The following is a 25,752-nucleotide window of genomic DNA, read 5'->3' as shown; positions in this document are numbered from 1 at the left end:
TTTAGTTTTTGTTGAGGCTACCTAGCTAAAATGCTTGCTAGCATGACTTTCTTGCATGGGCAACAATGAACCAGCTAAGTCAAGCTAGTCAGTTAATGAGAGCCTAGCTAATTTTCCCCCAACATCAGACACCCCCTAACTTCGGACACTCTAGGGGTTAGAGGATTAAATAACCTTGAGCTCAATATTTAAGTGGACTGGAAAATAACGGTAAGTTTTGCGACTAAAGATACCCTTCTAGCTAGCTGACCACCGATTTTCATTGCAATTTATGTAAGTTAAGTTAGGTTTTAAGAGTTAAAAAAAAAAGTGAGACACACTGTATATTGTAAAATACAACTGCCGACAGACCACAAATAATTTAATATCCAACTTTTTACCTCAAATATAGCTAACGGATTTTAGGCAATATATAATTTTTTAAACCAGAATACTACCCAACTAGTCAAATATTCAGTAAACACTTCAGATATGAGGTTGGGGTCTTTTTTTTTAAACAAAATTAAATGAATATATCTTGTAATTGAACAAAATAGTAAGGTGGCCAATAACTGGGGACTGTATGCCGATAATACTGGATGTATTTATTTTTCTTAACTACTTAACAAAAAGCTGATAGTAGTAGTATTTCCACTGAAATGTCAAACATGCTAATTGCTAACCCATTAGCTAACATTTTTACAACACCAATAATCACAAAACATTGATGGCTTGATCTCGAGATAACACTGTTGAAGGTAATATATTCCTTAACACTGTTGAAGGTAATATATTCCTTAAATGCTGTTGAATACGCTGATAATCCGGGTGCTACGCTACTAGGCTACGTCTGGGCTACATATCGAACTTCAGTATCTCAGGCCAGTGACACAACATATGAATCTATGATTCAATCAGAATCGCCATCATAATCATTGTCCTGTACAGAGAACAAAGTCAAAACCACAAGTCCCAAATCTCCATCTCCATCCATGGCTTAGGAAAGGGCCAATTTAACAAGCTAGCTACTGTTGGACAACAATTTAAGCAGACCAGAAACAGACTCTCTGAAAATGAGGGTTCGCAAAGAAAGTGATTTGATTGGTCTGAAGCCAAATCCACACTGGCCTCCCTTGGGGAGCGTTTTAATGCAGCAGGACAACCTACAGTTGATCTCAGCTCAACGCTGATTGGCTAATTGTTTTATTTATTTATCTTTCAAGGGAGGCTAAACGCTTGCTGGCATCAATCAATCAAATGCTACTACATGTTATAATATTTAGGTCCAGACAGCGTCAGATACATGGGCAACACATACTGAGACAGAGGGGCACTGTTTCCTTCGTTCGGTTTTACTGCTGCGACACAACGTACATATCATTTTGTACAGCGCAATAAATGATTCTACAAGGTATCGAAATCGTTCTACAGGGATGCTGACCCATGTTGACGCCAATGCTTATCACAGTTGTGTCAATTTGGCTGGATGTCCTTTGGGTGGTGGACCATTCTTGATACTCACAGAACTGTTGAGCGTGAAAAACGCATTAGCATTACAGTTCTTGACACACTCAAACAGGTGCGCCTGTCACCACATACTACACCGTTCAAAAGCACTTCAATCCTTTGTCTTGCCCATACACCCTCTGGCAATTGTATCAAGGCTTAAAAATCATTCTTTAACCTGTCTCCTCCCCATCAGCTACACTGATTGGCGTGGATTTTACATCACAGGGGTCCGTTTTTTGTACACTCAGTGTACATTCCTCATTTGCACAAGATTACTACTAGGCCAATTTTTCCTTCTTGCAACGCAATAGTTAAACCACTAGAAACTGCATACGCATGGTCTGAAGTTTGCAGGAGGATAAGCACACTCACGTCAATTTCAGTTTTTATAAATGCCAACATTTGCATAAACTGGCGCACGCATGTTCTAGGGATTTTTTGTGTGCATTCGCAACGTTTAAAAATCAGGTGAGCTAATTAAGGCCTACAACCAAATTGTGAAACCTCCGGGGTCCACGAGGAGAAGTTTCATAATCACTGGCCTATTGCAACAGTATCCTTTTAAAATTCCAATGTCAAATAGTTTGCGAAATGTTTTAACCCATACGAATCGAAAAATAATTGTTCCTATCCCTGAAATGTGTGTGGGTGCTTTATGCTTACATGACCAGTAGAGGGAACAACAGACTCATATTTATCGATCCCAGCGATGGGCGAATGCGCAGGCCTTGTCTCTGTGGATATTTTTTCTTTTGTCTCTGAAAAGTTCATCATAATACAGCATGAGCAATTTAAATGAAACCAGCTTCCAATGGTTGAATTTCAGAGTAAATTATACTCTGTATAGGCATCATTAGGGATCTATGCTCTTTTTTTTCACAAGATTGATTAGCGATTAACTACTAACTCTGGACCACAGACATTTTTTTTATTGAAGTGATTATTTTTTTTACTACAACATAATCACCTATCAGATCATTCACATAGCAGTTCCTAGTAAAAGGTGTGTAAATCCAGCGGCTCTTGTAATCTTTCTGTTTCTCTGCGCGGTGTGTGCGCTTCAGCTGCTCATGGGAAATTCCTCAACTCTGAACTGTCTCTCTGTTTTGTTTGCATTGTGAGGAAAAGCGAACCAACCACTACGAGGACGACATTTATGAGATCCGGGTCGCGCCTCCCTCAAAACCCTGTGTCACAGTAAAAACGTTTTAATTTAATCGGCTCAGGCAGTAATTTATTTCAGTGTCCAAGATCACTGAAAGGCAAAACGGACACTGCAAGCCCCCAGTATAACGACATAAACTACAATGGATTATTCAACCAATGACAGCAAATCAACCAGCAAGAATAAAGTGGTGGCTGTGGTGGGAGGTGGTTTGGTAAGAAGTGAACATGGAAGTGTGAATAATGTAAACAGGCTGCTGATATTTGCTGTAATGAAAAATTGTTCATGTTGTGACAAGGTTATCTAATCTATGTGTAATCTATTAATGAAATATAAATGTAATCTATTTAAGTGTAATCTGAGCCTTATTTTCTTGAGGTTATAGGACCATTTTTGGCGTTGCCAATTTGCTAAACTGCAGATGGCCCCATTGACTCAATAGGGTTGATGGTGAAAAAGGCAGGTCTGAGCTAACAGTATTTTGGTTGTAAACAAACAGTATCATTTTTTTTATACTTTCCTTACAGGCCTCTTAAAGCAATATCATGTAAGGAAGAGTAAAGCCTAACAGTAATTGACACTTTAAATTACTCGGTCCTTGTTGTAGCCTACCATTGACAAAGCAAAGTGCCTTAAGGTTAATATGATTGTTTTGATCTCTTCCTTTTATATTGCTGTGCAGAAACCATGTACATTTTTTAAAATCCATTTCCATTTTCATCACAAGTGATAAAAATGAAAATAGATGCTGCCTGCACCATGAACTAATGCAATCAACCCTCTCTCAGGTCGGCGCCTTGAATGCCTGCTACTTTGCAAAAAGAGGTTTTCAAGTAGAGGTCTTTGAATCTCGAGAAGGTAAACACTTGATTACACAACATATAAAGTGCTTCCTCTTATTTTGAACAGCTGCACAGTAGTCCATCTATTTTTGGAAGTATGCACTGCATGCAGTCATTAGTCATTACAATATTCCTAACAACAAAGCACAATCACCGCTAGCAATGAGCAATTGGCCCAGAAGCGGCCCAAGTACATCGGGCCGACTTTGCCGGTATCTTTCCAGAATCCCCCCAGAAGCGGCCCGATGCAAATTGAAATAAATGTATACAAAATTAGTCGATTTTAGAAATTTGAAATATTACTATTCTAAATGTTATACATACAAATTATACCCATCCACAAAAAAAAACATTTTGTGTCGGAGGAAACACCATACACCTGGTGACCGTGTCAGCGTGCATGCGCCTGGCCCGCCACAGGAGTCGCTACAGCGCGATTGTGCGCTGCCTCATGGGTCTCCCGAACGTGGCCGGTACGGCTCTCGTACCAGCATCTGTAATAAATGCAGTTTGCAATGCGATGCAGGGTCTTAGACCGCTGAGCCACTCAGGAGGCTCCATCCACAAAGTTTTTAATGCTTATCAATTGCCTTGCACAGAGTATCAAAATACTAAAATACTACACAGGACTCTTAAAGTATTTAATTTAAACGATCATTTTATTTTTTGATCACAGAAACAATGAGAAAATAATGAAAAATAAATAATGAAATGTTAATTACATAATGCAGCCAGATAACTCACACCGGAATCGGCCCGAACTCAATCCCCACATCCTAGCCATAAGTAATACTGCCGAAGGCGGCCCATTCTCGGGCCACATGACGTCGGCCAAGTCTGACTCTCAGCCGAGTGCCCCGACGCTCAGCCAGAATCGTCCCAGATCCACTGTTCTGTCCTGATAGCAATCAAACAGCAATCTAAACATGTATTTCAATATAAGTTATGATTGGCATATAACACTGGTTTCACAAGCATTCATCAGATGCAGTGAAATTACATTTGAATTGACTAGTAGCTTGTGTATGTTAGACTTGAGGATCCTCATACCTGAATGTTTGATCTCTCCATCTCTGATCCTGACCAGATATCCGCCAAGCCAAAATAGTCAAGGGAAGAAGCATCAATCTAGCTCTATCTCACAGGGGTCGCCAGGCATTGAAACAAGTGGGAATGGAAGACACGGTATGTTGTTCTGTTTTGTCCTTCTTGGCTACCACTGTGGGAAATTGAATTCCTAAAATATTCAAAGTGCCCATGCCCCCTGGGAAGAGAGCCTGGGCTTTGCCAGCTTTTCAAGTAAACCTTCAAGGTCAGTCATGATGAGGACAGAATGAACTTAGGTAGCCCATATTTAGAGCCAAGAATATCCACTTTCCTGAACTATGGCCGAACGGTTTTGTGTTTTAAATGTGTTTTAAATGTTTTGCCAATTGTTGTTGCTATAGAACTATAATGGCGCCAGAGGAGACGGCTGATGTTTGACGGGCTCCAAACCAACTGTGCTATTTTGTTTGGTTTTTCGCGTTGTTTGTAACTTATTTTGCAACTTATTTTGTACATAATGTTGCTGCTACCATCTCTTATGACCAAAAATAACTTCTGGACATCAGAACAGCAATTACTCACCTCAAACAGGACAAAGATTTTTTCTTTAATGAGTCTGATGTAAAGGATATACTGCTTTATCGGGAACAGGCCCAAATCCCCGTCATTTGCATGAAGAAAAGACGGAGAAAAATGGGGTGGAGGTTAGGCTGCCTTCTGAGAATTTGTAGGCGAGTGAATGAACCTCCACTACCATCTTTTCTATTAGCCAACGTGCAATATTTGGAAAACTAAATTAATGATATACGATCAAGACCATCCTACCAACGGGTCATTAAAAACTGTAATATCTTATGTTTCACCGAGTCGGGGCTGAACGACGACACGGATAATATAGACCTGGCGCGATTTTCCATGCATCGGCGGGACAGAGAAGCTACGTTTGGTAAGACGAGGGGTGTGGGTGCATGTCTATTTGTCAATAACAACTGGTGCGCAATGTAGACCACACTATCTACCAAGGGAGTTCTCATCCATATTATTCGTAGCCGTCTATTTATTCGTAGCCGTCTATCATCACAAACCAATGCTGACACTTAGACCGCACTTAACGAGCTGTATAAGACAATAAGCAAACAAGAAAATGCTCATCCAGAAGCGGCGCTCCTAGTTGCCGGGGACTTTAATACTTAAATCCATTTTACCTCATTTCTACCAGCATGTCACATGTGCAACCAGAGGGGAAAAAACATAGACCACCTTTACTCCACATACAGAGATGCATTCAAAGCTCTCCCTCGCCTACCATTTGGCAAATCTGAACATAATTCTATCCTCCTGATTCCTGCTTACAAGCGAAAACTAAAGCAGGAAGTACCAGTGACTCGCTCAATACGGAAGTGGTCAGATGACGCGGATGCTACGCTACAGGACTGTTTTGCTAGCACAGACTGGAATATGTTCCGGGATTCATCCAATGGCATTGAGGAGTATACCACCTCAGTCATCGGCTTCATCAATAAGTGCATCGACGATGTCGTCCCCACAGTGACCGTATGTGCATATCCCAACCAGAAGCCATGGATTACAGGCAACACCGGCATCGAGCTAACGGTTAGAGCTGACGCATTCAAGGAGCGGGACACTAATCCGGACGCTTATAAGTAATCCCTCCATGCCCTCAGATGAATCATCAAACAAGCAAAGCGTCAATGCAGGATTAAGACTGAATCCTACTACACCGGCACTGACGCTCATCGGATGTGGCAGGGCTTGAAAACTATTAAGGACTACAAAGGGAAACCCAGACGTGAGCTGCCTAGTGACGTGAGCTTATCAGACAAGCTAAATGCCTTTTATGCTCGCTTCGAGGCAAGCAACACTGAAGCATACATGAGAGCACCAGCTGTTCTGGACGACTGTGAGATAACCAACTGGCAAGTGTCTTCACTGACCTATTCAACCTCTCCCTGACCGAGTCTGTAACACCTACATGTTTCAAGCAGACCACCATAGTCCCTGTGCCCAAGGAAGCGAAGGTAACCTGCCTAAATTATTACCACCCTGTAGCACTCATGTTGGTAGGAAAGGTTGGTCATGGCTCACATCAACAGCATCATCCCGCATATCCTAGACCCACTCCAATTCGCATACCGCCCCAACAAATCCGCAGTCTCAATCGCACTCCACACTGGGGGCAAGCTTCCTGCCATCCAGGACCTAAATACTAGGTTATGTCAATGGAAAGTCCCCCAAAAATTGTCAAAGACTCCAGTCACCCATAGACAGTTCCCTCTGCTACCGTATGGCAAGAGGTACAGAGCGCCAAGTTTAGGACCAACAGGCTCCTTAACAGCTTCTACCCCCAAGCCATAAGACTGCTGAACAATTAATCAAATGGCCTCCTGGACAATTTACATTGACCACCCCCACACACACTCGCTGTATATTATCTACAATATGCTGTCACTTTATCCCTAACTACAAATTACTTCAACTAACCTGTATCCATGCAAATTGACTCGGTACCGGTACCCCCTGTGTATATAGCCTCGTTAATGTTATTTTATTGTTTATTTTTATGATTTTTTACTTTAGTTTATTTGGTATTATTTTCTTAACTCTTTCTTGAACTGCATTGTTGGTTAAGGGATGGTTTTGGCGCATGTGACAAAGTTTGATTTGATTTAGTGCTGGATTCCTTTTTCAATATGCTTGTCTTCATCATGTCATCATGTTATTACACATGTTATACACTGACAATGTAATTCCATGAGCAGATCTGACCAGTTTGATTTCTTCTCTAGATTGTCTCCAAAGGAATCCCCATGCATTCCAGAATGATCCACTCCTTGAATGGGACACAGTCCCCCATTCCTTATGGCAAGAAAGGACAGGTAACTCTGCTTCGGCAACGCCTAGACACACCACACTGTAACTCCCATTCGATAGATTAAGAATTAATTCTGCACGCAAGACAAAGTATGACCATTACCTTGTAGCACAGTAGTCTGTCAGCCTTTTGTATTATTTATGTATAATTACAGTTTCTTAAATACATCATTGAGTACAGTTACATGCACAAAATGATACGATTATTATGAATAGTCAGATCGTTCTTCTTGCAAAGCATGTAAACGTTTTAAATCAAACTATTTGATTTAAAACGTTTACATGCTTTGCAAGAAGAACGATTCCCCTAATAATCCTGTTTACATGGACACATCTGTAATCAGATTACCCGATGGGACTTTGATAAATGTAGAAAATCAGCAATCAAAACACACGTTCTAACACAGCGACCATGTTATTTTTGTGAAAACTATTTGATTCTGAGTTCGGACATATAAAGTATGTATGTGAAAACTAATTCTAAGATGCATACTTTCAGTTTTTCCGAACTCACTTCACTCGTGCAAAAGAAAGAAGCTTGCGCTCCTTCATTCTTGAATCGGAGTGGCATTTGCATCCCTTGCCTTTGCAACCATAAAAATCATGGTTGCAAAGGCAAGAGATGCAAATGTCACTTCACCACTTTAGTAGACTTTCATCATAGAAAGTGCATTGAGACACAAACAATGGTCAATGGCCTCAGATTTACTGAATCAACAGGACCTCTTCCACCCCAAAGGGACTCTGTTAATCATTACACTTCTTTGCAACAAGGAGCAAAGGCAAAGAGGTTTGTGTGATTCATCATCTCAAAAATCCCCTAAACAAAGCAGGCTTTTATTTAAATCCCAGAATCCTTGATTTAATTTCATTTCAAATTAACACCTATTTTACAGTACCAGTCAAAAGTTTTGACACACTTCTACATTGTAGAATAATAGTGAAGACATCAACTATGAAATAACACATATGGAATCATGTAGTAACCTAAAAAGTGTTAAACAAATCAAAATATATTTTATATTTGAGATTCTTCAAAGTAGCCACCCTTTGCCTTGATGACAGTTTTGCACACGCTTGGAATTCTCTCAACCAGCTTCATGAGGTAGTCACCTGGAATGCATTTCAATTAACATGTGTGCCTTGTTAAAAGTTCATTTGTGGAATTTCTTTCCTTCTTAATGTGTTTGAGCACCAAAATGCACAACTTCATTGTTATGCTGATGATACTGTAATTTACTGTTGTGCCTCGTCTCTTACAAAAGCTTTCCAGAACTTGCAAACTGCTTTTTATACTGTTCAACATACCTTGTGTCAATTGAAGCTTATCTTCAATACTGACAAAACTAAACTAATGGTGTTTTCTTATGCAAGAAATAGACCTCTGAACCTTTCACCTATTACTACCTGTCAGGACAAGGGGATTGAGGTTGTAACCTCATATAAATATCTTGGAATTTTAATTGATGACGGCCTCTCTTTTAAATTGCATATTCAATAACTTACAAAAAAATTGAAGTTGAAATTGGGATTTTATTTTAGGAATAAGGCCTGTTTTTCTTTTGAAGCCAGAAGGAGGCTAGTATCAGCTACATTTATGCCTTTACTAGACTTTACTAGACTTTACTAGACTAGACCATTTGAGATGAACCAGACCTGTGGTCAAATACTATCATTTTAAATACTTTAGCTTTACTTGATTGAGCTTGCTTTGTGAAATGGAACCAATAGAAAAATTGCCAAAGTACAAACCCTGCCTACTTGGCACTCCATGCAGACTAAAGCAAATGCTTAAAAGTATTTGAAAGAGTACAACTAGTATTTGAACTCATGTCTGCACTGGTTGGCTGCTGAGGTCAAGGAGGGTCATAATACAGACCTGAAACAAAGCACATTGTACCTGTCACCCCACAGGTAAGTGTTATTTAGTTTGAGAGGAAACTCTTTCATCTATTACAAAGCTTTTGACTTCAGACAATACTGTAAAATGTACACCAGCCCACCGTGACCATTGCAGACATTTTTTCAAATAGTATTTGCACTTTTTCAGATGCTTTAAGCGTTTGCCTCAGACTGCCTGGAGTGCCAGGTGCGTGATGTTTGCATTTCTGAATTTTTTATTGGTACCATTTCAACAAGCAAGCTAAATCAAGCACAGCTAAAATTTTGAAATGATAATATTTGAACACATGTCTTGTCCTGTGTGGTGTAAACTTCCCAACATTGTCACATGTTTCCGTTTGGTTCTACCTATGATAGATGACATGAGCTGTAATTCCACCCCATATTAAAGGTGATGCTCAGCTCAGGACAGGTACCCTGCAATATGATGATGGAGGGGAGCCCTATTGTGTACACAGAGCTGTTGGGAGTCGTGTTTTAGAAAGGGGTTAACCTCTGTTCTATTCTGTCTTTAAAGAGGAACTTTATTTAGGCAAATATCTTCATAGTAGCCCACTAAACTCAGTAATCCTTCATTAAGAGAAGTGGGAAGACAGGATGTTAGGGAAAAAATGTAGATGAGGAAAAAGTGAATAACAAATGAGAAGACACGATCAGACATATACTGTAAAAAAGTTCTGGAAAATAATTAGGTGAGGTCGGCTAGGCAGAGAGTGGTGATGGATAGAGGGGTGGAGGGAGAAGACATGGTAGCTAATATCGAGAAGTATTTATTTCTTCCGTGGGAAAGAGAGGGATTTTATTCTACCAAATTGTTCAAGTAGAAAGGACAAGATAAAAAAAGGGCACTTCCAATGGATGTTCCGCTAAATCAATTATCCCATCCACTCAACACTTCAAAAGATGATTTGAACCAAAGCTTACTCTAGCTATCAACTCAGTAATTCTTACTAGACAATAGACAGACTCCCCGAATCCCACTCACATTTCAGTCACTGAATGTTTTAAGACTCCCGAGCATTGCTTCTAAATGTATTTCAAATGTATTCATTGTTGACATTTTCATAAGTATTTTTTTGTATAAAAAAGTGGTAGTGTCAGTGTTACAGCGTCACATTATTCTGTGTAGTTGAGAGGTAATGCCTGTTCTCTTTTCAGTACATCCTGTCTGTCGACAGAGCCAACCTCAACAAAGAACTGTTGTCAGGTAGGAGAATGAAAATCCTTATTCCCATAATGCCTGAGGGGTGTACTTCGATTGAAGAAAAATCTACTCTGGGTTTTCTAAAGCTTGCCAGCTTCAGTTAGATTCACATTCCAGTTTAGGCTTCATCCATACTACAACAGTGGCTATTGCTTGTCCGCCTGCCGCTAACTCTAGTAGGCTTGGAACTGCGCCTGGATGTCGCACATACCTAGTCGAACGCCAGACTCTTCATTGAGGCAATGCTGAAACATCTATCTATGGGCGAGTCAGTGCCACATTTGTAATTTGTGCCGAAATCAAAATGAAAGAAAAGTTAGCTTGCAAATTCAGCAGGCTATGGTGTTAAATAGGCTTGTTGAAGTGCGTCTTTATTGTATTACTTATTGTTAACGCCGTCTTTGGTGTGCTTATGAATGCACAAGCACCTTTTTTCCCACTCCTATAGATAAAATAATGATATTAAGTTATTTACAAGTTTTATGTGCATGAAGTTTCAAATGCATTATGTAACATTGTCATTTTTTGACACACAACAACACATTTGATTAATAAAATATTTTATCAGTCGTCGTCGTCAAATGAAGGGGATGATGACGCAATCTTTGCGAGACGGAGGAATCTGATTTCATTGGTCTAAGTTAGCCTGCCCGGGAGCATGTTAGTGCTGAAGGATTCGTTGCCATAGTTTTCAGTCTCTCGGTCCCCGCTTTGATGCACCTGTACTGACCTCGCCTTCTGAATGATAGCCCGACAGGATGCTCTCGATTGTGCATCTGTATAGGTTTGTGAGTGATAGCCAAATTTCTTCAGCCTCCTGAGGTTGAAGAGGCGCTACTGCACCTTCTTCACCACTCTGTCTGTGTGGGTGGACCATTTCAGCTTGTCCGTGAAGTGGACTTAAAACTTTCCACCTTCTCCACTACTGTCCCGTCGATGTGGATAGGGGGCTGCTCCCTCTGCTGTTTCCTAAAGTCCACGATCATCTCCTTTGTTTTGTTGACATTGAGTGTGAGTTTATTTTTTCCTCACATCACACTCCAAGGGCCCTCACCTCATCCCTTTAGGCTGTCTTGTCGTTGTTGGTAATCAAGCCTACCACTGTAGTGTCGTCTGCAAACTTGATGATGTAGTTGGAGGCGTGCATGGCCGTGCAGTCATGGGTGAACAGGGAGTACAGGAGAGGGCTGAGAACGCACCCTTGTGGGTCCCTAGTGTTAAGGATCAGTGGGGTGGAGATGTTGTTACCTACCCTCACCACCTGGGGGCGGCCCGTCAGGAAGTCCACGACCCAGTTGCACAGGGTGGGGTTGAGACCCAGTGTCTCGAGCTTAATGACGAGTTTGGAGGGTACTATGGTGTTAAATGCTGAGCTGTAGTCGATGAACAGCATTCTTACATAGGTATTCCTCTTGTCCAGATGGGTTAGGGCAGTGTGATTGCGATTGCGTCGTCTGTGGACCTATTGGGGTGGAAAGCAAATTGGAGTGGGTCTAAGGTTTCAGGTTGGGTGGAGGTGATATGGGCCTTGACTAGTCTCTCAAAGCACTTCATGATGACGGAAGTGAGTGCTACGGGGCGATAGTCATTTAGCTCAGTTACCTTCACTTTCTTGAAAACAGGAACAATGGTGGCCCTCTTGAAGCATGTGGGAACAGCAGACTGGGATAAGGATTGATTGAATGTGTCCATAAACACACCAGCCAGCTGGTCTGTGCATGCTCTGAGGACGCGGCTGGGGATGTCATCTAGGCCGGCAGCCTTTCGAGGGTTAACACGTTTAAATGTTTTACTCACATTGGCTGCAGTGAAGGAGAGCCCGCAGGTTTTGGTAGCGGGCCGTGTCAGTGGCACTGTGTTGTCCTCAAAGCGAGCAAAGAAGTTGTTTAGTTTGTCTGGGAGCAAGACATCGTGGTCCGCGACGGGGCTGGTTTTCCTTTTGTAGTCCGTGATTGACTGTAAATCCTGCCACATACCTCTCGTGTCTGAGCCATTGAATTGCGATTCTACTTTGTCTCTATACTGACGCTTAGCTTGTTTGATTACCTTGTGGAGGGAATAGCTACACTGTTTGCATTCGGTCATGTTTCCGGTCACCTTGCCCTGATTAGAAGCAGTGGTTCGCGCTTTCAGTTTTGCGCGAATGCTGCGATCAATCCACAGTGTTAGACGGTGTATACCATGTTTATCCTGTACAACAAATAAACTTGAAATGTAAGGTATTTTTTGAGGCCTAAAAATATGTTAAATGAAGCTCCACAGCCTTGGGGTAGAGATAATAGGTTAGTGAGAGCATGATTCGTCTGACTAATGAGACACATAGCGGTTTCTCTTATGGGTTTTCTAATAGTCCATATCAGGGATGGGCAACTGGCAGCGTCCCTCCTTTTGAAGGCCCTCTGATCAGTCTGGGTCTGAACTTGTTGCCAGTTAGAATAGTAGAATACACAAAGTGCAATTTAGAAATATGGTTGTGAATCAGCAGTTTTTCTCTTGTTATGTCAGTCACTGATAGTCAGTCGATTAGCCCATGTCGGCTTACATGTTTTAGATAGCTGGTCACTAAACTAATTTAGCAATATAAACTTGTTATCGTAGTCGATGGCGGCCCCAGTAGATTTTTTTGATCAGTCTCACTCAAATATCATATTAAAAACTGCAAACATTTCTCTCCACACTATTGCAAAATGTGTAAAATTGCATGAAATCTGCTATAAAATTGTGAAATCTTCTCTCCGCCCCATTGCAAAATGTGTAGAATTGCACGGAATTAACAAAAAATGGTCCCCCAACCCCCCTAAGAACAGCCCTTAGCCATAGTATATTGGCCATACACCACATCCCCTCGTGCCTTATTGCTTAAATGTAGTCAATTCTTGCCCCCCCTTTTTTTGTAAGGTTTTGCCCAATGTTTGCTGTGTCATGTAAGTCTGTTTTTGTAATGTGTTGATCTGTAACTGCAGCGGCAGAAACGTATTCAACCACAAAGCTGAACTTCGCCCACAAACTACTCAACTGGAGCACTGAAACAGGAGCGATGACCTTTCTCAGGTAAATAGTTAGTAATCACACGCACGCACGCACGCATGCACACACACACACACACACACACACACACACACACACACACACACACATTCTCTCTATATATATATATATCTCCCTCTCTTTCTAAAGTTGCCTTGCTCTGGTTTTATTGTTTTTGGTTGGACTTTGTTCCTGCATTTAATTGCATGGTGCCTAGTGTGTGTCCAACACCATATGTGTCATAGGGTCATAATATACGTGTTGCTTTTAAGCCTCTATGCATAACTTTTTTTATTGGTCTGAAATTGGGTAGCCTTGAGGTAATTGTGTCATACAATTTACAACCAAATAAGCAGTAAAACCTCCCTACCGCTGTGAGAATTAGCACTGCCGCACAGTGAATTATTAATTTAGGGCTTATTCACTAACATTCTACCTATTTAAAATGAATTATAAACTGACAACTTTATTGACATTGAATTTTTTAAATGATCACATTTAATTCAATGATGTTGGTGGTACTGTATGGTGTGTCTTAGGGCTGATGGTGCAAAGGAGGAGATCCAGGCAGACTTGATTGTGGGGTGTGATGGAGCATTCTCTGCCATTCGGAAACAGTTCCTCCGTCAGAGCCGTTTCAACTTCAGTCAGACCTACATCCCCCATGGGTACCTGGAGCTCACCATGCCCCCCATCAATGGAGAGGTTGGCCCTCTGATGCTCAGAACATGGCACAGGATCAGATCAGGGGCCATATTCAAAAACAGTTTCGGAGTAGCAGTGCTAGGATCAGTTTTGCCTTTTAGATAATAATGAATAAAATTATATGGACAGAGGTGACCTGATCCTAGATCAGCACTCCTACTCTAAGTAATTTTTTTAATACAGCCCATGTTTCAAATAGTTTTAAATGTTCTTTCAAATATTTAAGCTACGCTTCAATGAGCTTTAGTGGTGCAATGGAACCAATGCTATAGTCCCAAAAGTGTATTCCCTACCCAACCGCCCCACCAGTATTTGAAATGAAATACTATTTGAACCTAAATCTGAACGGATATGTTTTTATAGTTCATTGTATCAACAGGAAAAAGTCTCTGCACACTACCAGTCAGATGCACATTTATTTTAATAACTTATCTTTCTGTCAGTCAACCTTAATCAGAGAATGTTCATTGTATCAACATAGTATTTCATAGGGTATCAGGTGTCATCTCGTTTGTTGATCAACTTTTGGTTAATGCAATGCTACTGTGTCTGTTGTGTATAATGTGTTTATCTTCTTTATGCTGTTATAATGCCATAATTTCTTTTACTTTGCTCCCAGTTTGCCATGAAGCCTAATTATCTTCACATATGGCCACGCAACACATTCATGATGATTGCTCTGCCCAACTTGGTGAGTATAAATAGAACACTGTGTTTGTTTACCCTCTTCGACATACTCTATCTATCCTCTCAGCTTCATTATCATGTGCTCTACTTGATAATAGAAGGTAGGTAAGGTAACATGTTGGAGAGGTGCTTTTGTGAAGTGAATACAGTATAAGAAAATGTCACTAAAGAGATATAGTGCTTTTTATTAGTCTTGCCCCATCGCTGCAACTCCCCTACGGACTCGGGAGAGGCAAAGGTCGAGAGCAATGTGTCTTCCAAAACACGACCCTGCTTCTTGACACACTGCTCGCTTAACCCAGAATCCAGCCGCTAGAGTGCGATGGGACAAGGACACCCCGGCCAAACTCTCCCCTAACCCGGACGACGCTGGGCTAATTGTACTTCGCCTCATGGGTCTCCCGGTCGTGGCCAGCTGCGACACAGACCGGGATCGAACCCGGATCTGTAGCGACGCCTCAAGCACTGTGATGCATTGCCTTAGACCCCTGCGCCACTCGGGAGGCCTCATACTGCTTTTTCTTTAACCCCCTTACAAACAGGCCCATTTTAACAACATTCTTGCCTGCATGTGCCGTGCGAGCATGCCAGCATACCGGAGACAAATGGTAACACTGGTGTGCAGATGTGGGTGAGCGTATATTTTAATAAATACATTGAATATAAATCCATTATTTAATTTAAGCCGGGTGTATGTTACACGACTTTCAAAGTCCTAACATCACTGAGCCTCTCACATTAAACAACCGTCTTTCCTGTATTTTTTAATATATTTTTTTTACTTGCCATTGTAGTGGTGCGCGCACTTAACAATGTGGCACAGACAGTGCGTCACACACTACAAGATTCTTCACTTGGACATAAGGATTCTCAATACCACGCTGTCTCGAGGAAACAATGATGTAATGATGTGATTAGATTTAACGTAGCTACAATGAGCTGTGGCTCAAAGCAGCCTCTTAGACGTTTTCAGTCAGACATTCACGCTTGCCGTACAAGAGTTAAAATATAGCCAACATTTTGAATTGAATAACATTGCTTGTGAACACGTTGTCTTTGGCTTTGGTTAAAGGCAAGTATGGCTCCTGCTCGAGATTCTACACATTCTGGGGGATGTGAAACAACGTCATCTCACTGGCTTCTTCCTGGCAAGCTCTCATTGGCTATTGCTGGATAACCATTCTCAAAACTTGTTGTTGCACATCTCACACTACAAGAGCATTGCAGATTTTGTGCAGATTTTGAGCATTGAAGACATGTTTGAAAATATCGGGATGTCTGCGACTGCTCAAAGATTAGCTCACTAGCCCTCAGATTGCATCTCTGACTCGCTCACATTAAATGAACGTTGGTGACGGCCGGGTACCCCGAGTAGGCAACGACACAGGGATTTTTTTCTACCATCTCAAAAGCTTGTCTGGGACAGCAAAATTGAGGCCAAAATCATTGTGTACACCCGGCTTTTTGGCAGGTACTAATAAACATTACAAGACTAATAACATTTATTTTCAGAACAATAGAATTGTATATTGTTAGTTTAATTATGTTACGTCCAAATTAATGGATGTAACACTATTTTGTTCATTAAACAGACAAGACACACCTACCCAATCGTAGTCAACACACATATATTTTGTTGTAAGAATATAATGAAATATATCAGAATAAAATACAAATAATATTTTTCCCCACTTGTGTTATGGAAATGTGTGGAACCGCTGTGTCATGGAAATGTGTGGAGCCGAGTCCAAGCCTCATCTCTTTCTAACCCACTCCTGTTTGTTAGGGAGCAGGCATAGGGTCTTACATTGAGAGTGTCTTCATCATGATTCCAAAAGAAAATAATAGCAATCCTATTTTCAAAAGCATGTGGAACTTTTGTTCATTTTTCACAACCTCCGCAGGCTTTTGGAGTTGCCTATATGCAATCAAGCAAAATAAGAGGCCTACACTTGTTTTGGGCTACATTATGGAATGCTACATGTTTCTGATAAGTGATAGATGAGCAAATGAATAGATGAGCTATACCACCTCCACTTATTTGACCAGCGGGAAACCAGTTAACCAAATAGCCTATGCAGACTGAGGTTCAGTGAATCAAAATCACATTGATTGAGACAAGTCAGTGAAGTCACAGGCTTTTTTTTGTGTGTGGACAGGAGTAGGCCTAGGCTACGATGCGTTGTGAAGAGCAAAACTTGACAAGATGATCATGAGCAGCACTCATCTCAACTTAGCTAACATTTCCACAGCCTAATTCAAATCAAACCAGCATAGCCTAAACAATGTCCAAATGGGGATTCAGTGAAATCGGACCTTCATTGATTTATCAAGACAAGTCCCCACGCTTGTTTCAAAGCAGCACGATGGTGCTGTCCCAATCAAAACAGTGCTGAAATGTTCATCTAATTGACCACATACGGTTAGGATATTGCTTCAAATGACTTTGGCAGTTTCAGTAAGCTACAATTTGATTTGAGCCTTCAATTGCATTAGCCTACTCTATTCCAATATTTGAATCATTGTCACGCCCTGACCTTAGAGATCCTTGTTATTCTCTATGTTTGGTTAGGTCAGGGTGTGATTTGGGTGGGCATTCTATGTTCTCTATTTCTTTGTGTTTGGCCGAGTGTGGTTCCAAATCAGAGGCAGCTGTCTTTCATTGTCTCTGATTGGGGATCATACTTAGGCAGCCCTTTTTCCCCTCCTTCAGTGTGGGAGCTTGTCTCTGTGTGAGTGCATGTAGTTTGCACGGTGAAGCGGTTTCAGTCGTTGTATTGTTTTTCTTGGTGGCACATTTAAATAAAAGAATGTACGCCTACCACGCTGCACCTTGGTCTCCTTCCGACGACAAACGTTACAATCCAGTTGTTGTTAAGAAAACAGTGCATACTTAGTGGTGGGCTATGCAAAGAGATGGGAGAAGTGACATGCCTCGCAAAGTTTAGAACTGGCAGGAGGATGGTTAACTGGCGCTGCCTAGCAACCATCAAGAGTTTAAGAGTGTAGTGGTGCCAATGACGCCTTAGCATTGTGGCTCCATTTACCAAAACTATTTACCAAATGTATATGTCACATTGCAAAACTGGCTAATCACCTGCAGGAGGTCACAGTGTAAACAGGGATATTTGACCCTTGACCTCTGAACATCATTAATCATTAATCCAAGATGGCGTAGCAGTCAGACGTCTTTGTCCTGTCGTGTCCCTTGTATATATCGTTTTACATATTTTTCGTCGCATATCCTTTAAAATATTTTGTTAAACCTCATCTAAATACTCTCCTGCAACCCGCCTCACCCAATGTGGCGTGGATCTGCTTTTTTTTCCTAAAGTATTTAGATTTACTTCGGATCTGGAATCCCTCAACTGAAGCTAGCCAGCTAACTACCAGATATCAGTCAGCAAACCATTGCCAGCGGTCATCAGCTAACCTTCAGCTCGGAAAGCTCTCGCCAGTTCGAACAACGTGACTCTAACCAGAGCATAACGGACCTGTTATTTTTATCCCCGGATTCCTACCGCAAACTGAACATTTTCATCTGGATCTTCACAACTAGCTAACCGCAATCCCGGATGACTACTCCTGGCTAGCGTTTCCATCCCAGAGCAAGCACCAATTTAGCTTGAAGCTAGCCCGGCCAGGGCTCCTGTGCTACCACCGAAGCATACTCCTGGGCTACAATATCGGCCTGCTAGCTACCTAGAGCAACTTGGAACCCTACTAATTCCACGACTGGTCTATCGACATCACCGCACGAAGAGGCAAAAACAGACTTACCCCCATCGCGACGTCACCCCCCCAAAGACTAACTTTCTAGCCCCTGCTATCTGCTTGCTAACCCGGTCTGCTAACTGCTAAACTGCCGGGCCCTGGTCTGCTAACTGCTAGCTTGCCTGCCCGGTCTGCTAACTGCTAGCCCTTGCTAACTGCTTGCTTGCTAACCCGGTCTGCTAACTGCTAGCTTGCCTGCCCGGTCTGCTAACTGCTAGCCCTTGCTAACTGCTTGCTTGCTAACCCGGTCTGCTAACTGCTAGCTTGCCCTGGTCTACTAGCTGCTGGCTTGTTTAGCTCCGGCCTACTAACTGTTAGCTTGTTAGCCTGCTAACTGTCTGAAATCGCCGTGTCCCCAGCTAGCCCAACCACTCACTGGACCCATATGTTCACATGGCTACGCATGCCTCTCTCTAATATCAATATGCCTTGTCCATTACTGTCCCGGTTAGTGATTACTGTCTCACTTCACTGTAGAGCCTCTAGCCCTGCTCAATATGCCTTAACCAACCATGTTGTTCCACCTCCTACATATGCGATGACATCACCTGGTTTAAACATCTCTAGAGACTATATCTCTCTCTTCATTACTCAATGCCTAGGTTTACCTCCAATGTACTCACATCCTACCTTACCTTTGTCTGTACACTATGCCTTGTATCTATGCTATCGTGCCCAGAAACCTGCTCCTTTTACTCTCTGTTCTGAACATGCTAGACGGCCAGTTCGTATAGTCTTTAGTCGTACCTTTATCCTACTTCTCCTCTGTTCCTCTGGTGATGTGGAGGTTAATCCAGGTCCTGCAGTGCCTAGCTCCACTCCCACCCCCCAGGTGCTCTCATTTGTTGACTTCTGTAAACGTAAAAGCCTTGGTTTCATGCCCATGTTAACATTAGAAGCGTACTCCCTAAGTTTGTTTTACTCACTGCTTTAGCACACTCTGCCAACCCAGATGTCTTAGCCGTGTCTGAATCCTGGCTTAGGAAAACCACCAAAAACCCTGAAATCTCCATTGCTAACTATAATGTTTTCCGCCAAGATAGAACTGCCAAAGGGGGCGGTGTTGCAATCTACTGCAAAGATAGCCTGCCGAGTTCTGTATTACTTTCTAAGTCTGTACCCAAACAATTTGAGCTTCTACTTCTAAAAATTCACCTTTCCAGAAACAAGTCTCTCACTGTTGCCGCTTGCTATAGACCTCCCTCTGCCCCCAGCTGTGCCCTCGATACTATATGTGAACTGATTGCCCCCCATGTATTTTCTGAGCTCGTGCTACTAGGTGACCTAAACTGGGACATGCTTAACACCCCGGCCATCCTACAAACTAAGCTTGATGCCCTCAATCTCACACAAATGATCAATGAACCTACCAGGTACAACCACAAATCAGTAAACACGGGCACCCTCATAGATGTCATCCTAACTAATTCGCCCTCCAAATACACCTCTGCTGTTTTCAGTCAAGATCTCAGCGATCACTGCCTCATTGCCTGCATCCGTAATGGGTCTGCGACCAAACGACCACCCCTCATCACTGTCAAACGCTCCCTGAAACACTTCTGCGAGCAGGCCTTTCTAATCGACCTGGCTGGGGTATCCTGGAATGACATTGACCTCATCCTGTCAGTAGATGATGCCTGGCTGTTCTTTAAAAGTGCCTTCCTCACCATCTTAAATAAGCATGCCCCTCTCAAAAAATGTAGAACTAGGAATAGATAAAGTCCTTGGTTCACACCAGACCTGTCTGCCCTTGACCAGCACAAAAACATCCTGTGGCATTCTGCATTAGCATCGAATAGCCCCCGTGATATGCAACTTTTCAGGGAAGTTAGGAACAAATATACACAGGCAGTTAGAAAAGCTAAGGCAAGCTTTTTCAAACAGAATTTTGCATCCTGTAATACTAACTCAAAAAAGTTCTGGGACACTGTAAAGTCCAGGAGGATAAGAGCACCTCCTCCCAGCTGCCCACTGCTCTGAGGCTAGGAAACATTGTCACCACTGATAAATCCACTATAATTGAGAATTTCAATAAGCATTTCTCTACGGCCTGCCATGCTTTCCACATGGCTACCCCTACCCCGGTCAACTGCCCGGCACCCTCCACAGCAACCCGCCAAAGCCCCCACCATTTCTCCTTTACCCAAATCCAGATAGCCGATGTTCTGAAAAGCTGCAAAATCTGGACCCCTACAAATCAGCCAGGTTAGACAATCTGGACCTTCTCTTTCTAAAATTATCTACCGAAATTGTTGCAACCCCTATTACTAGCCTGTTCAAACTCTCTTTCGTATCGTCTGAGATTCCCAAAGATTGGAAAGCTGCCACGGTCATCCCCCTCTTCAAAGGGGGTGACACTCTAGACCCAAACTGCTACAGACGAATATCTATCCTACCCTGTCTTTCTAAGGTCTTCGAAAAACAAGTTAACAAACAGATTACTGACCATTTCGAATCCCAGCATACCTTCTCCGCTATGCAATCTGGTTTCAGAGCTGTTCATGGGTGTACCTCAGCCATGTTCAAGGTTCTAAACGACATCATAACCGCCATCGATAAGAGACATTACTGTGCAGCCGTCTTCATCGACCTGGCCAATGCTTTCGACTCTGCCAATCACAACATTCTTATTGGCAGACTCGACAGCCTTGGTTTCTCAAACTACTTCTCTGATAGAGTTCAGTGTGTCAAATCGGAGGGCCTGTTGTCTGGACCTCTGACAGTCTCTATGGGTGTGCCACAGGGTTCAATTCTTGGGCCGACTCTCTTTTCTGTATACATCAATGATGTTGCTCTTGCTGCTGGTGATTCTCTGATCCACCTCTACGCAGACGACACCATTTTGTATACTTCTGGCCCATCCTTGGACACTGTGTTAACTAACCTACAGACGAGCTTCAATGCCATACAACTCTCCTTCCGTGGCCTCCAACTACTCTTAAACGCAAGTAAAACTAAATGCATGCTTTTCAATCGATCGCTGCCCGTACCTGCTCGCCCGTCCAGCATCACTACTCTGGACGGCTCTGACTTAGAATATGTGGACAACTACAAATACCTGGGTGTCTGGTTAGACTGTAAACTCTCCTTCCAGACTCACATTAAGTATCTCCAATCCAAAATTAAATCTAGAATCGGCTTCCTATATCGCAACAAAGCATCCTTCACTCATGCTGCCAAACATACCCTCGTAAAACTGACCAACCTACCGATCCTCGACTTCGGTGATGTCATCTATAAAATAGCCTCCAACACTCTACTCAACAAACTGGATGCAGTCTATCACAGTGCCATCCGTTTTGTCACCAAAGCCCCATACACTACCCACCATTGCAACCTGTACGCTCTCGTTGGTTGGCCCTCGCTTCATACTCGTCGCCAAACCCACTGGCTACAGGTTATCTACAAGTCTCTGCTAGGTAAAGCCACGCCTTATCTCAGCTCACTGGTCACCATAGCAGCACCCACTCGTACCACGCGCTCCAGCAGGTATATCTCACTGGTCACCCCCAAACCCCAAAGCCAAAGCCTCCTTTGGTCTTCTTTCCTTCCAGTTCTCTGCTGCCCATGACTGGAACGAATTGCAAAAATCTCTGAAGCTGGAGACTCACATCTCCCTCACTAGCTTTAAGCACCAGCTGTCAGAGCCATTTACAGATCACTGCACCTGTACTTAGCCTATCTGTAAACAGCCCATCCATCTACCTACCTGATCCCCATACTGGTATTTATTTATTTATTTAGCTCCTTTGTACCCCAGTATCTCTACCTGCACATTCATCTTCTGCCGATCTACCATTCCAGTGTTTAATTGCTATATTGCAATTACTTAAGAGGGGCGGCAGGGTAGCCTAGTGGTTAGAGCATTGGACTAGTAACCGAAAGGTTGCAAGTTCAAATCCCCGAACTGAAAAGGTACAAAATCTGTCGTTCTGCCCCTGAACAGGCAGTTAACCCACTGTTCCTAGGCCGTCGTTGAAAATAAGAATTTGTTCTTAACTGACTTGCCTAGTAAAATAAAAAAAATTTGCCACCATGGCCTATTTATTTCCTTAACTTACCTCATTTGCACTCACTGTATACAAACTTTTTCTTTTCTTTTGTTCTACTGTATTATTGACTGTATGTTTTGTTTATTCCATGTGTAACTCTGTTGTTGTATGTGTCGAATTGCTACGCTTTATCTTGGCCAGGTCGCAGTTGCAAATGAGAACTTGTTCTCAACTAGCCTACCTGGTTAAATAAAGGTGAAATAAAAATAAATAAAAAATCATTCTCCTGGTCCAGATCTATACATTCACTTTATCTCAAATAAACTTTTATCCACTAAACTTTTTCACCAACATCTTCACTTCTCAATTACTCTGGGTCCCACAGGTCGAGCCCTACTTTTTAACAGAGGTGAACGCTCCCACAAAATGTCAGCAAAGCATTTATAGCAGATAGGCAGTAATCCCACCTCTCAGCCTCCACCGCTGCTACTATTAATACCATTATTAAAGTTCTGGCCTATTCAGCGAAAGAGGAACAGCTGTTCTGTTTGAGTGTAGCCAGGTTAATGCACCTAATTCAAGGGTACATTAGCACTGTCACTCAGTACAGCTCAAGGGTACATTCGCACTGTCACTCAGTACAGCTCAAGGGTGCATTGGGAGGATGGTGAAAAATGCATTGCATTGCAAAAATGCATTGCATTGCCGCCAAGGTAGCGACACTCCTAGGACTTCTAGGATAGGCTGGCCTGCTAACACACCCACCATTACCATCTCGCTGCGCCACATCCATCAGTTCGTGTGAAGCATCCATTTGTTAGGCTTACTGCATTAATCTCCATTCTGTTTGTTCTCAGGACAAGACTTTCACCTGCACACTCTTCATGCCGTTTGACGAGTTTGAAAATGTCACCACGGGCGACCAGGTCATTGAGTTCTTCCAGAAATACTTTCCCGACGCCATCCCACTAATAGGAGCGTAAGTGACTTTCCCCTCCCCGTGTCCCTCCATCCCTCCATCTATCCTCCTTTCTATCCCTTTATCCCTCCGGCCCACTTACATTTTTTTATTGCATCAGGGCAGGTCAAACCACATCCATCATCTCGAGGGTGAAGTTACTGACCCACCATTACATAGCCTGGAGAGCTGAGTTTTTTATTGTGCTGAACAGAATGTTGCAGCTGAGGTGTGTAACTCTGTATAGGTCTTTTCAGGGTTGACTTGACTTGAAAGGCAGCAGGAGAAACAGCTTAAATGCTGTTTGGTTTTAGATCCCCCCCACCCGCTGTTTAAATCCACAGTTAAATTATGTAATTTCTTTTGAAATAAAGAATGTTACACCTACAATATAACACAACTAGCTGATGTGTTTGTTTTTTAATCCTAGCTGCCCTCCTCTGCCAATGCAAGGCCGGAGAGTATGAACATATTCTTCTCTCATTAGATACAATGGTTGAAAAGAGCGCATGGATAAGGTCCTGCAGTGTAGCTGTATAAGAAATCAGCATGTACCATACACTATGCATATCAATTTCATAGCGGTCATTGTGTGTCTCTCTGCTACCCTCTTTCACAGGGATGCTCTTAAGAGGGATTATTTCCATCTACCAGCCCAGGCCATGGTGTCCGTGAAGTGCTCTCCATATCACCTTAGTGATAAGTGTGTCCTTATGGGGGATGCAGCCCACGCTGTGGTGCCATTCTATGGACAGGGGATGAACGCAGTAAGTCGAAGTATATGCAGTATATACAGAGGGGAACAGCATGAGGGGGAGGAGGATGGAAGATATGAGACCTGCGCGGTCCTGTGTGGCTCAGTTACGAGCATGGCGCTAGCAAGGTCATAGGGCCAAGGTCATGGTTTCACTGTGTCTCTTAGCACATACAGTGCCTTAAAGAAGTAAAAACAGAAAGTGTTCACACCCCTTTGCTTTTTTCAAAATGTTTGTGTTACAGCCTAAATTCAAAATGAATTCAATTCTTTATTTTTTGTCACTGGCTTACACACAATACCCCATAATGTCAAAGTGGAAGTATGTTTTTATTTATTTATAAAAAATTAAAAGCTGAAATGTCTTGAGTCAATAAGTATTCAACTCCTTTGTTATAAGTTCAGGAGTAAAAATCTGCTTAACAAGTCACATAATAAGTTGCACTGTGTGCAATAATATTGTTTAACATGACTTTTTAATAACTACCTCATCTCTGTACCCCACACATGCAATTATCTGTAAGGTCCCTCAGCCGAGCAGTGAATTTCAAACCAATATTCAGCCACAAAGACTAGGAAGGTTTTCCAATAAATTGCAAAGAAGGGAACCTAGTCACACCCAGTCACTATAAAGATACAGGCGTCCTTCCTAGCTCAGTTGCCGGAGAGGAAGGAAACCACTCAGGGATATATACAGTGCCTTGCGAAAGTATTCGGCCCCCTTGAACTTTGCGACCTTTTGCCACATTTCAGGCTTCAAACATAAAGATATAAAACTGTATTTTTTTGTGAAGAATCAACAACAAGTGGGACACAATCATGAAGTGGAACGACATTTATTGGATATTTCAAACTTTTTTAACAAATCAAAAACTGAAAAATTGGGCGTGCAAAATTATTCAGCCCCCTTAAGTTAATACTTTGTAGCGCCACCTTTTGCTGCGATTACAGCTGTAAGTTGCTTGGGGTATGTCTCTATCAGTTTTGCACATCGAGAGACTGAAATTTTTTCCCATTCCTCCTTGCAAAACAGCTCGAGCTCAGTGAGGTTGGATGGAGAGCATTTGTGAACAGCAGTTTTCAGTTCTTTCCACAGATTCTCGATTGGATTCAGGTCTGGACTTTGACTTGGCCATTCTAACACCTGGATATGTTTATTTTTGAACCATTTCATTGTAGATTTTGCTTTATGTTTTGGATCATTGTCTTGTTGGAAGACAAATCTCCGTCCCAGTCTCAGGTCTTTTGAAGACTCCATCAGGTTTTCTTCCAGAATGGTCCTGTATATGGCTCCATCCATCTTCCCATAAATTTT

General features: G+C 42.3%; 2 protein-coding genes across 3 annotated transcripts in view; one reads left to right on the top strand and one right to left on the bottom strand.

Moving 5' to 3' along the window:
• Positions 1-2,617, bottom strand: part of LOC110502301 (insulin-degrading enzyme) — a 49,531-nt gene extending 46,914 nt beyond the window's left edge. Inside the window, exons 1-2 of one of the 2 annotated variants that reach the window (XM_036959922.2) lie at positions 2,456-2,617; positions 2,152-2,246 (exon numbers count right to left, since the gene is read on the bottom strand). In XM_036959922.2, the coding sequence (XP_036815817.2) occupies positions 2,152-2,180 (29 nt within the window). In that variant the 5' untranslated portion in view covers positions 2,181-2,246; positions 2,456-2,617. The remainder of the gene's footprint in view (positions 1-2,151; positions 2,247-2,455) is intronic. The other variant, XM_090216649.1, reaches the window with a different exon arrangement.
• Positions 2,601-25,752, top strand: part of kmo (kynurenine 3-monooxygenase) — a 37,518-nt gene continuing 14,366 nt past the window's right edge. The window contains exons 1-10 of the mRNA XM_021580233.3: positions 2,601-2,867; positions 3,442-3,511; positions 4,583-4,680; positions 7,350-7,439; positions 10,495-10,543; positions 13,504-13,591; positions 14,107-14,272; positions 14,892-14,963; positions 23,583-23,704; positions 24,303-24,450. Of these exons, the coding sequence (XP_021435908.3) occupies positions 2,796-2,867; positions 3,442-3,511; positions 4,583-4,680; positions 7,350-7,439; positions 10,495-10,543; positions 13,504-13,591; positions 14,107-14,272; positions 14,892-14,963; positions 23,583-23,704; positions 24,303-24,450 (975 nt within the window). The 5' untranslated portion in view covers positions 2,601-2,795. The remainder of the gene's footprint in view (positions 2,868-3,441; positions 3,512-4,582; positions 4,681-7,349; positions 7,440-10,494; positions 10,544-13,503; positions 13,592-14,106; positions 14,273-14,891; positions 14,964-23,582; positions 23,705-24,302; positions 24,451-25,752) is intronic.

Source organism: Oncorhynchus mykiss, chromosome 23 (assembly GCF_057628025.1).
Source record: "Oncorhynchus mykiss isolate SJ-2025 chromosome 23, ASM5762802v1, whole genome shotgun sequence".
NCBI classification, from domain to species: Eukaryota; Metazoa; Chordata; class Actinopteri; order Salmoniformes; family Salmonidae; genus Oncorhynchus; species Oncorhynchus mykiss.
Note: the sequence above shows the minus strand (reverse complement) of the source record. Positions and strands in the feature narration are given on the sequence as shown.